At 32.7% G+C, this 21,301-nt stretch overlaps 1 protein-coding gene across 5 annotated transcripts in view; it reads right to left on the minus strand.

Moving 5' to 3' along the window:
• Ipo11 (importin 11) overlaps positions 1–21,301 on the minus strand; it is a 213,613-nt gene that overhangs the window by 116,022 nt on the left and 76,290 nt on the right. For 4 of the 5 annotated variants that reach the window (XM_021242972.2, XM_013078962.3, XM_021242971.2 and 1 more), the window contains 10 exons: positions 19,744–19,936; positions 18,818–18,970; positions 17,997–18,040; positions 16,298–16,388; positions 15,161–15,208; positions 14,139–14,244; positions 10,950–11,076; positions 4,579–4,612; positions 4,353–4,393; positions 2,589–2,705 (listed from right to left, as the gene is read on the minus strand). In XM_021242972.2, the coding sequence (XP_021098631.2) occupies positions 2,589–2,705; positions 4,353–4,393; positions 4,579–4,612; positions 10,950–11,076; positions 14,139–14,244; positions 15,161–15,208; positions 16,298–16,388; positions 17,997–18,040; positions 18,818–18,970; positions 19,744–19,936 (954 nt within the window). The remainder of the gene's footprint in view (positions 1–2,588; positions 2,706–4,352; positions 4,394–4,578; positions 4,613–10,949; positions 11,077–14,138; positions 14,245–15,160; positions 15,209–16,297; positions 16,389–17,996; positions 18,041–18,817; positions 18,971–19,743; positions 19,937–21,301) is intronic. The other variant, XM_087189573.1, reaches the window with a different exon arrangement.

A 21,301-nucleotide genomic window follows, 5' to 3' on the forward strand; every position in this document is an offset into this window, starting at 1 on the left:
ATATGAAATATGCTAACAAACTAACAAATGTTTTAACAAGGGCTCCTTCCTCGGGGACTTAAAAAAATATTTTATGTGCCTAATGAAGATTCATCTTTTAGATAAAATTTTCAACAGAATTTATATTTCACAGGGGCAGTTTAATTTTTTTTGAGGCAGTTTAATTTTGTTCTCTTTCTTCAGCAATGCATAAGCTCAAAGAGCTGCCTGGCGGCATACCTGATGACTATATATTTTGACTAAATGGGATCTCTGACTAGAATAATTTGATTGCAGGTTTCCAAATGTTCTCACAAAAAGTACAGGCAATATAATAATCAAATAATTGCACACTAACAAGAGAGTGACATCGTTGAAACTCCAAAATTTGACAAAAATCAAATTTAGTATACAAAAGATAGTTGAGAGATACATGTGACAAAGATATAAATGACAGAGTTATTCAATGGTTAACACAGAAAAAAAAAATACCAGAGTACTGAAAAAAAAATTTTAACCATTTCCTATGTTAATCTGATCTCTGAAAATAAAAACTTCCACTGGGTAACCACATTTTCTTGCTTACTAATAATACAGTTACCCAAGCTACTTAGACATTTTAAGTTCTGAAGATGAAAGTAAATATAATGCAAAAGTATTTTTAAATACACCAAGCAAAAAGAATTTCAAACTTTTAGGAAAAAAGGGGTTTACATACCGGTGTGGGAAGACATTAGAAAATGCATGTCTACAAAAAGAAAAACTCAAATAAAATAATAGCCATAGGGCCGGGGATTTAGTTCAGTGGTGCTGAGCGTGCCTTACAAGCGCAAGGTCCTGAGTTTGATCCCCAGTACCGAGAAAAAAAGAAAAAAAAAGAAAATACTAGCCAGATATATTTAGATATAGATTACAGAAAATAACAAAACTAGTACTTACATTCAATTTTTAAGCAAATAAAAATTTACTGCATTAATATAGTACTCTAAAGCATACTACACATTTGTAAAAATTTTATTCTCTGAAATTCTGTAAGTTAGATGAGCTCTGAACTATCGTTTCCATTTTCTATGTGAAGACACAAGGTTTAAAGCCCTGCCCAAGCTAAACAGCAGAGTTGGGGAGTTAAAATAAGTTTTAAAAACAGGTGCAATTAACTATCTGTGTGATCAAACTCTCAGTGTTGTTCAAAAGCCAGTAGCAAATCAAACAGTCCAACTAGCCGGTGCTGCACGCCTGTAATCCCAGCACTCAGGAGGCTAAGGCAAGAGGATCACTGTGAGTTTGAGGTCAACCTGGGCTACTGGTGAGTTCAAGGTCAGCCTGAATTGCATAGTAAGACCAAAAAAGAAAGAAATAGTCCAACTAATGTGAGAATCCCCAGTGCCAAGAAATTTGTAAGATATTACTACTTTTAGATACCAGTATCCAGATCTCCCCAAAATGATTAACAGTAACTCAAACCTCAAGCTACATGTTTAGTTTAGTTTGAACACTGGTACTGCCATATAAATTTTGGCAAGTTCCTTAAAGTCCCAAATTATTTGAGATAATAAATTCTAACTCCCATCCTAAGGTTTTTGTGAGGATGAAGTGAGAAATATATGCTAAGTACTAAGCACATAAGATGGTATGCTGCTATTACTCAATAACCGATAGCTATTCTCATCAACTGCTTTGGAATTAATAACCTCAAGGTATCAGAATTCAAAAATAGTAGATCCAAGAGTAGACAAGTCTATGAAGTTCAAACCACTTATTCTTCCCTAATATCTCACAGAGTTACTACAGTGCTTTGCAAACTAAGATGTGTAGTGGTTAACTATGACATAAAAAGCCATAGGACAAGGGCGAGGAATTTAGCTCAACCGTGCCTGACTCGCAAGCACAAGGTTGAGAGTTTGATCCCCAGTACCAAAAAATTAGCCATAGAATAATTGTTAACATGGTTACCTGGAGTTGTCACCAAGATCAGGAGTGAAAAAGGAAGTTAAATTAATTTAGCTGTTGATAACTTTACACATTATTTTTATATTAAATCAAATGTGGATATAATGTAGCCTAGATTACAAACACTTAATTTTTAAGGTTAAAAAAAGATTCCTTAAAAAATTTGTATTAAGACACTTGTGCCTATACCCTAAAACACACAAAATTTCAACATTATTAAACATAAACTAGATCTTCTAAGTAATGAAGATTCTACTTTCCCTTTCTTATTTTATTTATTTGTTGATTTTTTGAGATAGGCTCTTACTATGTACTCTACACTGGTCTGGGACACTATGTACCCCACTATGTACACTACACTATGTACCCTACGGAGCTCTCAAACTTGGTGTGCTGCCTGGCCTGGCCAGGAAATTCTACTTTCTAAATGTTTCTGCATTACTGATGTAATTTTTGAAAATATTTTAACTGTCTTAATCTTTTTTAAAACTCAAATATAAATATCAGTTTTGAATAATATAACTGAAATCACAGCCGGTATGTTAGAATTTTAATGAATGCTTTAGCTGTTAACTATGTAACTAAAACCAAGTCACTAATGAATTCTACACATATTCTACTCCCCTGACATTTAATTTCATGTTGTACAACAAAATTACCTGCATATTGACTCTTTCAATCACACAAGAAAGGACATGTAAAACGTGCATCTTTGTGTCACATTCTGTAACTTGCTGCAATAACTGAAAAAGTAGTGTGAACATGGTCTCCAAATACTGCAAGGAAAAAAAATTCAGAAAAAGAGTAATATAAAAATCTTTATATATGTGCAGATGTAAGTAAATAGATTGCAATGCCAAAGCAATAACAAAAAGCCAAACTTTTAATAATATTTAAGCAACTTTAAATTGTTCAACCTAATTTTTATTATATTAAAATTTTTTTATTGCTGCTAAATGTCTGCATTTCAGAATCTTAACCGTTCACAAAGTGACTATCGAGAAGATTGTCTAAACTGCTTATATTTACACTTTATTTCGTCAACTAAGTTAACAGTGTCTTCTCACTAATCTACATGTCAATTGTTAATCACAGATTGTTTTATTTTGTAGGGCATATATAATAAAGCAAAAGGAACACAAATTATTGAACTCACATAGTAAGTTATCTGATGTGGCCCTTAACACATGTTGCATGGAGGTAAAAATTCACTTATTATTCTAAAACTCAGCATATTTATTAGAAAATAAATACTATATATCTGGCTTTAAACACGAATGCTATGTTGCAAACTGACATATCACAGGGACTTAAAACAAATACAGTATTTGTTCATTCAGATATCTGGTTCATTTTTTGTTATCCTTTTGTTTTTGTATTTGTGGATTTGGGGATCTTTTTTTTAATTTGGTTTTTTAAATACAAATTTCAAGAACACATTTCTTTCATTCAAAAATATGTAGTGACTATTACGTTATAAACAAAATCACTATTCTAGAAGTGCCTCCACCTATGACAGCCACAAGAAGTACTTACAAACATTTTATCATAAAATTTTTCTCCTCACCTCATCCTATTAAGAACACTACCACACCAATTTTTACTGACAATTAAGTTGAATCGTTAACTTGATTGGCTTGACAGCTGCCTAGACAATTAGTAAAGCACACTGCTTGGTGTGTCTGGGTGGGTGATGAAGGCTGAGACCTTGGGTATGGAGTCTGTTCCTTGGCCTCATTCTCTCTGCCACTATTTCCCTGCTCTACTTCCCAGCTCCCACGATGTGAGCAACTTTGTTCTACATGCCCTTCTACCATGATGGTCCTGCCTTGGAGTCAGCTAACCATGGACTGAATCCTCTGAAACTATAAGCCAAATTAATTCTCTCCTACCTTAAACTGTGGGTGTCAGTACTGTGTCCCAGCAATGAGAAACCTGACCAATACATTGCCATATTTAACAAGTGCTTACTGGGTATTAACTATGTAAAAACACCCTGCCAGGTGCTGGGGGCTAGAAAAGAATAAAAAGATTGAGTATGGCGTGATATTCTGGTCTTCAAGTAATTTGCAATCTAGTGTAGGATTCAGACAAATCTACACAAACCATACAGGGAAATAACATAAAAATTAAAAGTAACAGGCACACATAAAGGAAAAATACTAGATATTTTATAATTGTGACCAAAAAAAAATTTTGGCAGTCAACTTCAAAATAGATTAAATAAAATATGCAGAATAAAAGTGACCTTTTACCAAAAAAAGTTATAAATACAAGTTACATCCTCCAAAATACTCCAGTGTACTCTTAAATCCAATTTTAACATATAATGGATATATACATACAAAATTTAGCTATAAAATAATACAATATTCAAAAGAAATAAACAAGTTGTTATAAAGCCCAGAAATGAATATTCTTACCGGTAGAAACTGATCTGTTCTAAATTCAAAATCATCAACAGGTAAAAAAGCAGTTAAGGCATACTGAGAATATTATGAAGTTTATCAAGATAAAAATATATCTAAAACAAATACAATAAAACAACCAAAAACTACATGTTAAACTATCTGATAATTTCACACAATAACATAAAAGCATTAATAAACTATTTTGCAATGGAGTACTTTCAAGTATTCAAAAGGATATTTAACTTCAGAGTTGTAGCCGTTTCAATTCGGACCTAAAAGAAAGTATATACCTTAAACTTTTAATCATTCTACAACTACTAAACATTATTAATACCTAACAAAAAAATTTATTCCAAATCCTTTTTTAGACTTTTTTGTTAATATTAAAGTCACAAAGTATATTAACATCCAGAAATAAAAATATAACCCTTAACTTGCAACCAAAGATTAAAAGAAAAAAGTATAGTTTATTCCTACCCTGCTGTTTTCTGTAACTTGCTTAAGGAGCCTTTAAGCCAGTGGGTGCACTTCCAGGAAGAAAAATTATTTGTTACAAGACTGAGGGAGAGTAGGGTGCAGGTGATGCCAGGGGCAAAGGGAAGGTTGAGAAGCAAGAAAACAGGTTAGGGCTGGACAAGCTAGTGAAGGGTATAAGAGGAGAGGAAGAGAAAGAAGATTGGCAGGAGAAAGAACACAAAAATCTCATCCCAAATCTCAAATTACAGTAAGTCCTTGATATATTCAAAAGATATCTGAGATTTTCTAAATCCCAAAGTTTATAAATATAGAAAGGTTCATGCAAACTCCTGACCTCTTTCTTTGTGGATGAGCATGGTACCTGGGTAGATTATATCATTGTAATATAAACTACTTACTCTCTTAAGTTTTTTTTGGTTTTTTTTTTTTTGGTACTGGGGATCGAAGTTGGGTCCTTGCGCTTGCGCAGCAGGCGATGAAACCACTGAGCTAAATCCCTGGCCCTACTCTCTGAAGTTTTACATCTGACTTGATCAGCTAATTTGGCACAGAATAACATACTCATGGGTTTCCACATACAGTTACATGAACTCAAACCATGATTAAATTCTGTCTTCCACTCTGTAAACATATATATAACTTTATTTTCAGGCTAAGAGCCATTACTTTCTTATGTGCTACATTTTCCACACTATAACAGCAACTATTATTCTCTTTCCATACGTTTTTCAGAAAGAAATATTTTAAACACTTTATAAAAGCTTCTGTTTCTAGAGGTGCTGACTAAGCACAATGACTAAATGGTAAGTACTACATTGCCAAATCTACAGGTTCCAGGGCTCTATGTGTAAATGACTTAACAAATTTGCTGATAATTTCTGCAAATTTGATTTTGCTTTCTGCAAACTTGCTGATAACTGTCAGAGTGGTTGGTTCAAGTCCTAGACTTGAGCTAGGCTAATACCTGACTACTTTCTGCACTCTGTCCTTAGAAAGAGGAAGTCTACAGACTAAAGCAATGGACACAGTTCTGGGACCAGAAAGAAATGGTAGTATCTCAGGAACAAAAGACAACCAAGAAAATATAAATAAGGTACACATGAAAGAATAAAGTAATCTGCTAAAGAGAAATAAAACAATGACTTAATAATTAATTTTAAAAGGGTATCCTCATTCTTGGATTCTCTCCTGTCCTTATCTTCCAATTCTTTTTTGGGGGGGGGGGGGGGGGTACTGAGGATCGAACTCAGGACCTTGCATTTGCGAGGCAGGTGCCGGAACCACTGAGCTAAATTCCCAGTCCGTTCCAATTCTTTTAATAAATATTTTTCTAAGACTTGATTCTATACAAAGCAGAAAAGATACTAATATGAAAAATATTCTATACTTTCCTATGTGTTAGTACTACTACTATTACTAGTTGATACTATTTTCTATAAAATCAACTTCACTCATTACACAATTTGATATATTTCTTCTGAAACACACTTACAAATAAGTTTCCTAAAAGGATTAAAAAGTACCTTCAATTTATTCATAGTCTTTTAAGAAAAATAATTGAAGCTCATTTTCTTTTTTTTTTTTTGGTACCAGGGATTGAACTCGGGACCTCGCGCTTGCAAGACAGGTGGCGGAACCACTGACCTAAACCCCCAGCCCTGAAGCTCATTTTCATATACTATGATTACCAGATATATCAATAACAAACGTAAGACAGAATGTAGGTAGCTTTCTTCCTGGTTCTAGGCTGGCCTAATATTGTTATCTCAAGATTATTTTACATTTAATTAACATTTTGAGTCCAGCATTCTGGGATATTTCAAAACACAAACTAGCCCAGAGTTTAAAACCTGTAGAAGTTTATTTGACATAGAAAGGATGAGCAAATAGAAAAACAAAATCAAAGGTATAAAACAGAAAAACCAGGAGACCAATAGAAGCCAAAAAGAGTTGGACGTTAGCATCTCCACAGATCTTGCAGTAACTTTGCCCAGATCCTAGTTGTAATTCCCACAGTGCATGCATGATTTGCTAAAGTCTCGTTTATGCCAGTGAAGGTTCCTTATTAAATTCCACTAAGCAATGTCTCATTTTCAAATACTCACTACCTCTATACTGACAGTCAACCTGCCCACGAACATGGCCATTTCTTTTCCTCTCAATCACAATGTACACTGAACTATAGGCCTTTTAGTTATACCACAGTTTACATCTTAGTTTCCCACATAAGTGAAAGATTATACTAATTTTTAATGATTTAGTGTTGTTTTACTGAAGATTACATAGATAACCTATGTAAACTTTGTAAAAATTTATTTAGAATTCATAAAAGTTAAAGATATAACTGGTTCAGGGGCTGAGGATTTAGATCAGTGGTGCCGCCGACTGCCTCACAAGCACAAGGTCCTGAGTTCAATCCCCGGTACCAAAAAAAAAAAAAAAAAAAGATATAACTGGTTTGGAAACCTTTAAACCTAAAGAAGTCCATTACTAACCAAGTATTATGATTAAAGAATTATCTGTAGGGCTGGAGGTACAGCTCTGTGGTAAAGTGCTTGCCTAATATACACAAGATCCTGAGTTTTATCACTGCAAATTATCACCATCATCATCTGTAATCCTGGGAAAAGAAGGTTACTCAAATATAAGAGTAATTCTAGTAATTTAGTAATTCTAGTCTGTGGAAATTAAATGTTCTTAAACCTGAAACTTGCAATAAACACTGCATTTGCTGAATAATATGTCCTAAAGGCGGGGACAAAAAGGAGATTTTTTTTTTTTTAAATAGCTATTTTGGCCTACTGTATAGAATCTAGTCAGCAGTTCTCAAATTATATATGAAGAAAGGTCATTATACTTTAAGAGACAGTTAACAGTAAGTGTGAAGAGGCTCTCAACCGAAACCATATACACTGTATCACATAAAACAACATAACTACATAGTGATAAATAACCATTTGGCCTCTTTTAAACCACAAGAACTTTTTGGTTTTCAAAGGTACAAAAATGTATTTCTGGGCCGGGGATTTAGCTCAGTGGTTCTGTCATCTGCCTCGCAAGTACAAAGTCCTGAGTTCAATCCCCGGTACCAAAAAAAATAAATAAAAATAAAAATAAAAATAAAGAATTGCTAGACAAACTGGACCAATAAAACAGGACAATGCCCAGAAACACACATACATTTATATAAATCTGGTATATGACAGAAGTAGCTTTTATAATAACTAAGAAAATTATAAAGTCCATAAATTATTGTATTTTTTTAAAAAACTATAAAAATGGACCTTACTTCATATCATGTTCAAAAATAACCAAAAGAAAACAGATTTCAAAGAAACAAAAGAAAAGAAAATCAATGAATCTAACTATATTAAAATTTAAAACTTTTGGGTCAGGGATTTAGCTCAATGGTTCCGCCACCTGCCTTGCAAGCACAAGGTCCCAAGTTGGATCCCAGGTACCAAAAAAAAAAAAAATTTTAAACTTCCGCTTAACAAAAGACAACAGGAGGGCCAGGGATTTAGCTCAGTGGTTCCACTGCCTACCTCACAAGCACAAGGTCCCGAGTTCGATCCCCGGCACCAAAAAAAAAAAAAAAAAAAAGACAACAGGAGAGACTGGAAAGACATGGTGAGCTACCTGCATCTGTACTGTTTTATTTCATAAATATAATGTTTGAAATATTTAAGAAAAAATTATGACAGCCTATACTAACTGGAGAAGTTACTCCTTCCAGTTGTTACACTATTTCTACTCTGTCACAGCTAGTCTCTTTATAACATGAACACAAGAAAACGCAATTGTAGTTGCTCATTATCAAATCTATCCCAGCTCCACAATAGCACTCAAACAATATTATGTATAAATATACATACATACAACATCTATATGTATATATGTTTATAAATGAATAAGGCATCTTCCCACCTTTCATTAGCCAGCACATCTCACAGGTTGTTGTTAAAGCAAAATAATTTATATATTCCTAATCTTAAATGTACCTTTAAGAAAATGACCATTGTATGCAACATTAACTTGGTGCCTTACTAAAAACCGTCTTCTTAAAAATGCATGACAAAACAATAGTGACAGTATAAAACAACTGCAAAAGATGTGAAAATGAAATGTCACCACCAGAAGAGCTACAGGGAAGGGTAAGAATTGAACCTAACACAGCATTTCCTCAAAATGTATTCATGGATATCAAGACAGCCACAGTGCAAATGTGCATTTTTAAAGGTTCTGACCAATCCTGTAGTAAAGAGGTCTACCTGAATATTTAGCCTAGAGTTTTCCAAACTTACCTTTCCATGAAACCCCTTCTCATCATTAACATTTGTTGATATGGGGCAGAATTAATGCTCAGCTTTTAAAGTGTTAATCAAAACAATGTCTCTCTCCTTCTCTATGTGTGTCTGTCTCTCTCTCTGTCTGTAAACCCCCATGCTTAAACCATTTAATTATAGATTATTTAGAATAAAACCTTAATTATTTACACAAAGTAGGTAACACTTAAGCAGAAAATCCAAAGATCAGTTTTAATGTGCCTTTAGAATATACCACATTTCTACAACAAATTCATCTTTCTAATTATGTTTTTTTTCAGTGAACACTGTAAGTACTGTAGTTTATTTATCACGGAATACTTAAAAAAGAGAAAAGTATGGTCCAAGCCTTTGCTGAAGGCATAAAATCCAGAAGTTTGAAAGTAAAAAGGGGACGAGGGGATGATATCCTGAGAAATAATTAGACAAGATCTTAGCACAAATCATAGAGGGGAAAAATCCATTGATTTTTATCTAAAAACTATTTGAATGTCAGGAAAAGGCAACGACTGGATTTGTTTTTTAAAAGACTGTATTTGTTTTTTAAAAGACTACGTTGGACTCAAATCGAAGGCTAAGACCAAGCGTGCATTAAGTCTCTAATATATTCATTCAGATATGAAGGACAAATAGTGGAAAAAACTATTCTCTCCCTCCCTCTTTTTTTTTTTTGGTGGTACAAGGTTTTGAAGGATTGAATCAAGGCTGTTTTCACTGAGCTACATCCCAGCCCTGTTTCAATTTCTATTTTGAAACACAGCCTCACCGATTAACTAAACTGCTCAAATACCTGTAGGCTTGAACTTTCAATCCCCTAACCTCAGCCTCTGAGATTACTGGATTACAGGTATGTGTCACTATTCCCAGCCAAATATCCCATACAATCAATTTTCAAACTTCTTAAAATCACAGGCCTGGGTAAGTAACTGACCTATATAATAAAACAACAGACCTACAGTTTTGAAAGAAAAAAATTCAACAAAGAAGGTATTCTCAAGTTTCAATAACACAAAATCAAGATTATATAAACATCATAAAGAAAAATTCCTGAAAGAAACAATAATTCCAAAGGCTTAAAAAAAATTCCTATACAGGACAAAGAATCAAACATAGGATGAAACCAATTATAATGCTATGTCAATGACAAAGTTTGTCCTGAATCAAAAAAGAACATGTACATTATCAAGTAATCTTAAAAACTAACTTCCTTTGAGCCAGGGATTTACCTCACTGGCACTGTGTCTGCCTCAGAAGCCCAAGGTCCTGAGTTCAATACCTGGTACCAAAAAAGTAAATAAAAATAAACCCACAAAAAACAAAAAAACAAAAACTAACTTCCTTTTATCTTACTAAAAAATTATAAATGACTTCAGAACGGAAAGTTCGGTTAATTTTTTTCAATGACTAGTACTGAGAAAGACAGACAATAATAAAAAAACTTTCTACCCTCAAATCAAATGTTTTACCAAAGAATAACAACTATGGTAATAAGCCATAACATTCTAAAGAAAGATATAAACAGGCTGGGGATTTAGCTCAGTAGCACCATGCCTGCCTCGCAAGCACAAGGTCCTGAGTTCAATCCCTGGTACCAAAAAAAAAAAAAAAAAAACAGAAAGAGATAAACAGCTTCTGAACACAAAATTTAGTAAAGGTTAAATTTCTAAAAGCAATTATTTTAAGATATGTAAGTCAGGGCCAGGGATTTAGCTCAGTGGTTTCACCGCCTGCTGCGCAAGTGCAAGGACCCAAGTTCATCCCCAGTACCAAAAAAAAAACAAAAACAAAAGATATGTAAGCCACATACCACTAAATCTTGATCTTGGAGTAAGTTACAGATTGCTTCATATAGCATGGGTCTCAAGTCAGACTTGAATTTTACAGAAATCCACTGACCAATAAGCCAAATCACCCTGCGTCGCAATGGCTTATACCTAGATAGAGAAAAATAATGAAATTAAAATGTTAAATATTTTGAGAAGCCTATTCTACTTAACATATGTCATCACTTAAATCTAAAATGTAGTAATAAATACAATCTGCACTTACATAAAAATCCAAAAGTTATTTCTAATGTACCACAGTACAAAATACTAACAATAGTCCTGATGTAAGTAAATGAAATTCTTAGGCATATACTATAACCCTGATTCTTCTGCATTGAAGAGCAGTAACACAGATATGTACATAAAAACTAAGTCCATTTCTATTCCTCAAGTAACTAAAACAGTGCTAATGCCCTATACCCTAACGATGAAGAGGTCCTAAAAAGTAATAATAAAGGAGTTCCCATACTCAATTTTCCTATTTCAGTTCTGTTAATCCCATAAAGATCATTTTCACAATACTGTGAAAGATGCCTCGGCTTATATAATATATACACATAAATAAATTAAGCTAAACATTGATTTTGAAGAGATGCCCGATTGCAGAATATGATTCAGATTCATAAACAATAGTATACTTAAAATTTTGTCAAACATTTGCAATAACGTGTACATACATTTACGTCTGTTTTTTCTTGGCTAAAATGAATGTTCCTAAGTCTAAAGCAAAAAGAAAAATTACAAAGCTCAAAATATTTGTGTCCAAAAATCCATACACAGGGCCGGGGATTTAGCTCAGTGGTTCCACCGCCTGCCTCGCAAGCACAAGGACCTGAGTTCGATCCCCAGTACCAAAAAAAAAGGGATGGGGGGCAAGAATCCATACACAATCTTCTCGGTATAATACAAATTTTAATGGCAAGATGATAAATATTTCTGGGTGTAAATGAAATAAGTTAAAAAATATACTGTTACTTTAGAAAACCACAATCTTAAAGAGATCAAGTATACTGCTCATCAAAACTGAAAAAAAAGTACTGTAAATATTTTCTGCATTCAAAAGTTTACAGCATACCTAAAAGAAATAAAAACCACAAATGGTACACTAGGATGTGAAGAAAGGAAGAGTGAGCTAATGGAGACAGAAGTGGAAAAGGCCTTTAAGTTAAAACAGGATTTGAACAGAAAAAAAAGCCAATCCAAGGAGTGGGAACTGTTTAATCAAAGTCTGGGAAGGAGAAATACCAAGACTTATGTAAAGTAATGTGAAGGAACCCTCAATTTTAGGACTGAGATCCTGGGGATTATCATATTTGACTCTGTTCAAATAAAGAGAATGAAGCACAGAAAGGTCAAATTCTAACGTCACAGTCACTTCTAAGCCTACTTTAAATTAGAATTTATTTGTTCCTTGAATTGTGGTGCCTGAACCAGCAGTACCATTATTCTGAGAGTGAGAGAATGCACAATCTGATTCACACTTACTAAATCAGAAACCTAATTTAACAAGATTACCTACCATGTGATTCATATATTTGAGAAATTTTGAGAACCACTGCTTTAGATCAGCTAAGAGAAATATAATGCAGGTCAAATATGTAATTTAAAATTTGTTAGTGTCTAAATGAAAATAAGTAAAAAGAAACAAAATTTTAATACTTTTTATTTATCTCAACATACTAGAAATACCATTTCAATGTTTTATCAATACATATTTTTCAAAGTTTAAGTTTAAAAAAATTTTCTTTTGAGACAGGGTCTCACTATGTAGTTCAGGCTGGCTTTGAACTCAAGGCAATCCTCCTGCCTCAGCCTCCTGAGTGCTGGGACTACAGGTGTGTGCCACCACACGCGGCTTAAAATTTAAATTGACTAAAATTGAAAAGTTACTTCCTCAGTTGCACATTTCAAGTGCTCAATAATCACAAATGGGGAATAGCTATACTACAATAGATAGTAAAGGTTACAGATTCCAGGGTTTAGGGACAATTAAACTTCACATTTGTGTCCCCAGTAAAGACTTTCTCTCACCAGCTCTCTGAGATAGAATCTGTTTATTTTATTCATCACTGGATCCACAGGACATAGCAGATTCTAAGTACTGAAAAAATGATCGATTACCTACAGAGATAGCTACTTAAGAACTGAAATTTCTTTGGGGGGGGGGGGGGGACAAGGACATGCTATGTTGCCCCAGCTAACCTCAAACTCACTGTCCTCCTACCTCAGTGTGAAGAGTATGTAGAATTCCAGGTGCTGCCACCAAGCCAGACTTCAAAATTACTTTTAAAGCCTCTCTCATACGTAATTCTCTAGAGCCCTAAATGTTTATAAAATGATCTAAATATAAGTGGACTTTACTCATTTAACAATTTAGTCAATAAATATTACTAATCTATGACTAATAGGCACCAGGCACTCAGAAGTAACTCAACAGAACTGTACCTTTCATACCAAGGAAAAGAAATCCTCTTGAAATATAAAATGATCTCTAATTTTAAACTATGAAATAATTTATAAAAACTATGAAAGACCTTTTCCTTTTCATTCCATTATATTCATTCAATATTCAAACTGAAATAAGCAAGTGTTGAAATACATTCAAAACATAAGAATGGGGCAAAAGTTCTACTAAATATCACATGAATTTGTACTATTAAAGAGGGCACTTTAGTAAGAACCTAAAGGGTATTCAAACGTTTTTGCCAAAATTCTCTACATCCTGATCTACTCTCTCCCCAAAAACTTGCAGTATACTCTGTGATCCCACACAGGCAACTTTCATGGATGTTACTTTCGTTAAGCCACTCCTGACATCAGACCTGTACCTGCCAAAAGTCTTTCTTTTGTGCTGTTTCTTTCTGGTACACATAGACCTCCATTTTTCCTTACCTTTGCATAAAATCTTACTTTTTTTCTTCTGCAAACTATCTTACATAACCATAAAAATGTTTCCTAGAAGTCACAGCTCATGTTTGACATAAGCTAACAAAAGAATGAACTCCTCTGTATATATTCGTTATAAAATTCACAAATCTTACATTCTTTTCTAGACTATACATTACCTGCTAAGTCATACAATGATTCTTTAAAAACTATAAATTTAATGTCTTCATTACAAAATCAATAAAGTTAAACAAGAATAAATAAACATGAAATTTTATACTTGCCTATTGTGAATGACTTGTAATTCTGGAAGAAGTTGGTTTTTAAACCACTGATCAAAATCAACACTATCAAACAGCTCATACGCAGCTAATCCAACGGCATTATACACTGAGAAGGAAATTTAAGGAAAAAAAATTTCAAGCATTTGCCCTTATATAAGAAACTAAATTTAGAGGCTGGCGATATAGCTCAGTGGTAGAGCTAGCACACAAGAGACTAGCACACAATCCCCAGTATCACACTGAGAGAAAAAAGAGAAAAGAGAAAAAGAAAAGGGAAGAACAGAGGGAGGGGTGAACAGAGACAGAGACACAGAGAAAGAGAGACAGGAGAAAAAAAACCAAAATCATTTTGAACCATGTAATATGTTAATTAAGGAAAATATGCAATATATTAACCAACCAGAAAGATTATTAGAATAGACACTGGAGAAACTTTTAAGCTATTTTACTTCCTATTTTTCTGAAATATTCCTAGGTACTTTCAAACAAAATTAAAATTCACTGATATGCAAATTATAAAAATTATAAAGCAGCATCTGCTTCTAAATTGAGACAGTATTTAATGATCTGGTCCCTGGTTATGTTTTTCCAACTTCATCTCTCACAATCCCTTAACTTCTATGGTAAGCCAAAAAACTAACAGTTTAAACTCTGCTTTGTACTCATTCCTTTTACCTTCATATCTTTCTACATACAGTTCAGTCTTCTTGGAACACTCTTCCCACACCTATCTCTTGTACAGCTAACTCCTGCTTGTCCTTCTATTCTCACATTATACTATACTTCTTTAGGAGTCTTTCGCTAGGTACACCAAACTACCTTGTTTTTACCACCTAGTTTAGCATTAACCATCCCATACAGAGTCATAATTGTCTATAACTTGGTTATCTGCCTCACCAGAGTTCCTATATTATATTTATCTACTTTTGTATTCCAACTATCACACACACACAAACTACTAAAAAACAGACCCTGCATTTATTGAAAAATAAATGTTTCTAAATCACTTAAATTTAACATACCAGCATCTTTGATTAACAGTGCATTCATATCTTCCACATTGGTGGGCCCTGAAAGAAAGAAAGAAAAAGAAAGAAAGACAGACAGAAAGGAAGGAAGGAAGGAAGGAAGGAAGGAAGGAAGGAAGGAAGGAAGGAAAAGAAAGAGAGAAAAGAAAAGAAAGAAAACCAAGTATCAGTAAAAAATAAAACTAAATTTTTAAATTTTAAGTTTACTTTTAAGAGACATAAAAACATAAAAATTATATCTGTAAGAGGGTAATGTGATGTTCTGATGTATGTATATAAGGTGTAATGTTTAAATCAGGTTAAAAATAGCTATCTCAAACATTTATCATTTCTTAATGTAAAAATATTCAAAATCTTTTCTTCTTTTTAAAATTTATAGTATATTACTGCAAAAATACTGTGCAATAGCACATGAGAACCTCTTCCTTCTATTTAACTGTCACTTAGTACCCACTCATCAACCTTTCCCCATCCATCTCCCCCTTGAAACCACTGCTCTATTAACTTCTGCAAGATCAACTTTTTTACATTACAGTTGAATGATATCATGTAGTACTTGTCTATGTAAAATAATTTAATTTTTTAAGTTTTTCATTATCAACTGATAGTAATTATATATATTTATGGAGTACAAAGTAATTCTGATTTATAAATACAATGTGAAATAACTAAATCAAGCTAATGTGTCCATCACTTCAAATGCTTAATAGTTTTTATGAGAACATCTAAAATTAACTTTCTCAGCAATGCTGACATGTATAATACTATTAACTGTACTTGTCAGTGTTCAATAAAATTTCTAAAAATTCCTATCAATCTGCACCTTTTGACCATTATTTCCCCATCCTCCAGCTTCTGTAACCATCATTCCACTTTTCGCTTCTAATGAATTTGTTGTAGATTTCACATGTAAGTGAAAACATGTGATATGTCTTTTCATGCCTGATTTCATTTAGTAAAATATTCTCCAATTCCATCCACACTGTCATAAATAAAGTTTCTTTCCTCATTCTTTCTCAAACTCACATATATTATATGATCTCGGAAGGAGCACATTGTACATACTAGGCACTCACACTATTTGAACATTAATTAAATGGATGAATAAAAATGTCACAAAATATACCTTACCTTGAAGAGTTTGCATCATTTCTAGAAGTACAGGAGTAAGAGTTTGATTATATTCATGGAATATATCTATAAATAGTACTTCAGTGCAAGGCTGGGGGGGAAAAAGGATAAACTTCTAATAAAAACAGTGTACTAAGTTTACAGTAAAGCAAAGAATGCACGTTCTTAAAATCCTAAAGTTCTATAAATATTTCCAACTTTCAATTTAAAGAAAGATTACTATTTTTATAACACAATGGAAAACACAAATCTAGTTATAATTTAATTCATAACAAACAAAACATTTCATTATTTCAATTGCTTGGCATTATGCATTCAAAAGTAATTTCTAATCATACTTTTAAAACAAGTATTCTATAGTCACTTTCATTTATAGCTCAATACTATAAATGGCTTCTGCAGTTTAATGGTAAAAATTATGTATTTTTAGCAATGATACAATAAGCCACCACAACAAATCATAAATTCAATTCACCATATAAAGTGGTATTACTTTCAGCAAACACAAACAGCAGCAGAAATCAATGATAAACTACACTAAAAAAAGACTGATTTTGATTCTTAAGTACTGTACTGACTCACTAGATGATCTATAATGTAAAGGCATTATAATTAAATACTGTTTAAAAAGAAATCTTGCATATGTACACTGAAATGATACATCATCTCAGATATTTCATTCAAAAAAGTTGGAGGGCAGATTTGAAACTAAGACTATGCATTGACTACTGATAAAATAAGCTTTCATGAAGGGCTTATATACTTTCTACTATGTTTGACCTTAAAAGAAAGTTTTAAAAATTAAAGTAATAAATTTTTTTGAAGTTTTAAAGCTCCGATGATTTCTCTGCTTTACAACTATAAGCTTAGGAATCTAAAAACATTAATGTACATTTTAGAAAACTATTAAGTTATATAAATTATGTAAAAACAAGATTTAACAAAAAGAACCATTTGATGAACACATCTGATAAAGCTTCCTAAAGGCAAAACATTTACCGTATCAGTAAATACATTCCTAAAGCATAAACTAAAAGCAATGGGCTAGTCTGAGAATTACACTAGGTGGTAAGCAAAATAATGTATCAAAAGGAAGCTTTATTGGGCTGGTGATTTAGCTCAGTGGTTCCAGCGCCTGCCTCGCAAGCACAAGGTCCCAAGTTCTATCCCGGTATCAAAAAAAAAAAAAAAAGAAGAAGCTTTATTAAAGAACGGGAAGAAGAAAGATCATTCTAACCAAAAAATGGCAGCATTCATTTCCAAACATTTTCCATTTGTGCAATGGCCATTATTTCTCAAGCAACCTGGCTATAAAATGAAGAAAAACTTAAGTTTGCAAACACGTCAAGAAAAAGAAAACAAATTCAGATTAAAAATTCAAAATGTTTAATGAAGTCTTGGGAGGCTGAGGCAGGAAGATCACCAAGAGCTCAAGATCAGCCTGGCTTCATAGTAAGTTCAGGGCCAGCCTGAACTACAAAGTGAGACCCTGTCTCAAAAAAAAAAAAATTAAAAAAAAAAAAAAATATATATATATATATATATATATAAATAAAGTATTTTCCTTTCAAGTTTAGTTCCTTGAAATTATAAACAAATTGCCTGTTTTATTTAATGCTTGGAATCTTCAATAGAGTGCCATTAAGAATTTCAAAAAAACCTAGTTTTCCCATATCAATTTTTTTCAATTAATACTTACTCTCAAACTATATTTCCAAGAATCTCCTCCTGTTTCTTCCACTGCTGCAATTATAAATATGACAAATGATGCTCTCCAGATATACAATACTAATATTTCCAAAATCTCACTTTGGAAAACAAAAATTTAAACAACATATCTGTAACATTTCTATAAATGGTTTTAAATGTAATACTAAATGCAAATTCTTAAAAACACAAGCCTACAGAGATTTCCTTACTATAAGTTTCAGATTATATCTATGTATCATACAATCACTTAGCAAGTGCTTATTAAGTCCATAAGCATTCTTGCTTTCATTAAAAATTCTTTATGGAGACAAATAAACTAAATGGAAAAAAAATTCTTTATGGAGGAAAGCTCAAAATACCTGTCATTTCCAGAGTATCTAATATCACCTGATACAATATTACTATAATCCTTAGAATCATTTCAATACAGTAATCATATTTCTCAAGTTAAAATACATACATCCCATAAAATTCTTATGTGTATTTACATTTACTTTTTACTTACTCATTTTTGGGACTTTTAAACATTCACTACATTTTTTAAATATAACTTATTTACACGATAATCAAATAAATTAAAAGGTCTATTTTCTGGACAAAATTTTGCATCACAGTTGAATATATCATTTATTTTGTGCTTCTCACTTTTGTTTTGATGAGTACAAAGTGAGGCTAAGTTAATTTTAAAAACCAGAATTCCCAGATCAAAAGTGCTATATTAAAATACATTATCATTCTACCTATCATTCAAATTGATAAGTGTTTATGGAAGGAGGCAAGCCATACTAAAACAGAAAAATTAATTCTTACTAAAGCCTTCTGGATCTTCTTCCCACATTGTCAGTTCTTCTTCAGTTAGTAAGAAATAATGAGAAACTAATCTTCTACATATCTCCGTCAAAGTGGGATATGTAAAGAATGCCATCTTGATCTTATGGGCTTCAAGAGTTTCAGGGCTGCTATCTAGAAAAATTAAATTTCCAAGTTAATTACATAGCTGAAGATTCCACCTAAGTTAGATTACACAATTTAAATTTTAAAAATAAACCCTCAGAGGAAAAAAATACCTATTTACATATAAATGTTCATCTTTATTATGAACAAATTTCGAAAACACTATAATACACCTACTTACCACTACAGCTTGTACATTACTGTGCTATATTATCACAGCATACCATGGTGTTTGACTCCCTCACCTACAAACTTCCTCATTGACTTTGGCAGACATGAATTTGAATGAATCTAAATAACATAACAATCTAACCTGTCTTCAAGCAAACTTACTTTCTATAAAGTTAAAGAAAACTTTTAATTGTTCAAATGAATACAAGCTAAACATGAACTGCAGTGATTATTATTATATATAATTCCCAGTCCTTAAACTTCAATGGATCTTCTATTGTGCTATAAAAGACAGTTTACTACATGCACTGTGTGGTTTTTTAAAAAGCTTACAGTGGGGCTGGGGATTTAGCTCAGTGGTGCTGCACCTGCCTGACAAGAGCAAGGTCCTGACACTTTGATCCCTGGTACCAAAAAAAAAAAAAAAAAAAAGGAAAAAAGCTGTTGGTCACATATTAAAGGCTATAATCTTTTTCTCTACTTCATGTCTCAGTAGCTTATTTTTCACACTAAAATAGATGAATTTCAAGAAAATTTTATATCAAAATAGCAATTACTTCATATTTCATTAAAATAAATGAAAACAAAAAAATCTAGCAATAGAGTATTACCTTCAAAATTTTTGGATGGCTTATAAGCATAATTTTTGACAATCATCTTAATAAGATTCATGCATTGGACAATGAATCGTTCAAATGTAACGCCTTCACCAACTTCAGTAAACACATAGCTTACAGAAAATTCCAGTGATCTCTGAATTAGAGGTGTAAATGAAAAGGGATGCTGATCCAAGAAGTCCAAAAGCTGTAAAGAAAAAAAACTAAAATGTATTTTCTCCGAATTCATATTGAAATATAATCACTCCAATTATAATCATACTAATAAATATTTTAGTAAGTTTTGAACCTTAGTGGGGAGATATGTAGCTTTACATGTATGTTAACCCTTCTTAGAGCATATCATATAAGAATAAGAATTTTTCTATTATTTCTAGTACACTGGCCAAAACAGACTCACTTCATACTTAATTTGACAAAAATGGATAAATACAATATGAAAAGCAATAAATATATAAAATATAGGCTTTTAAAAAATAACAGATAAAAGGAAAGAATTTTTTTAAATCCTGCTTTCCCTGCATGAGATGTATTTCAATGTACCAAACAGTTCTGATGAGGGAGATTTCTTTATAGAAGTCCAGCTAATAAATGCAGAAGGAGTAACAGAATGCCATCATTTTGTAACCCCAATCAAATATGCATCTAGAGGAAAGGCTGCTGAAGAACTATGACAGCCCATTCATCAATCTTGGCCATGAATAAAGATTATCAAATATTGTGTGCCTCCTGCTATGATGCAAAATGAACACACAGCACCACCTACAAAGTATTCTTGTCATCTCTACCCAAAAACAACAAAGTAAAAAAACCACCCAAGTATGTTCAAAATTCTACATCAGTGGTGGTGAACCTTTTAGAGCTTTCAATGATAACAAACAGCCAGTTGTGGCACACATGCTATAGGTTCACCACTACTCTGTAGATCTAACTACAAATTTAGACGAAATATACGATAGGGGTATGGAAACAAAGGAATATGCCCATAGGGATATACGCAGTCAAATTCAAAACACAGAAAATACTACATATAAGAAGTGACCTGTTACCTCAAAAAATAAAGGGCAAGGATCAAAAACAAAAAAAAACAAAACCACCATGGAAAGGTAACTGACCCTTTTGAGTCCTGATTCAAACAGGTCACCATAAAAAATGTATAAGACAACCAGAAAAATCTGAAAATTAACTAGATACTTAAATGACATCAAGAGGTCATTACTACATTTAAATGTGTGATAACCATGATGAGGATCATTTTTTAAGAACTATCATTTAGAGATATTTATTTACAGATAATAATACATAATACCTGGGACTTGCTTTAAAATAACCAGCAGGGAGGCCAGGGATTTAGCTCAGTGGTTCTGACACCTGCCTTGCAAGTGCAAGGTCCCAAGTTCAATCCCCAGTACCAAAAAATAAATAAATAAATAACCACCAAGGAGTTGGGGGAGCACAGATCAAACAGGACTGACCATGATTGTATGGCAATATTTGCTGAAGCTGCAAGTTAATAGATTCTATTTGGAGGCATTATTGAAGTACTCCAATT

The sequence above is a fragment of the Heterocephalus glaber genome, unplaced genomic scaffold, assembly GCF_053883595.1.
Source record: "Heterocephalus glaber isolate CG9 unplaced genomic scaffold, H.glaber_assembly_v1.0 deba00001543, whole genome shotgun sequence".
Taxonomy (NCBI): domain Eukaryota; kingdom Metazoa; phylum Chordata; class Mammalia; order Rodentia; family Bathyergidae; genus Heterocephalus; species Heterocephalus glaber.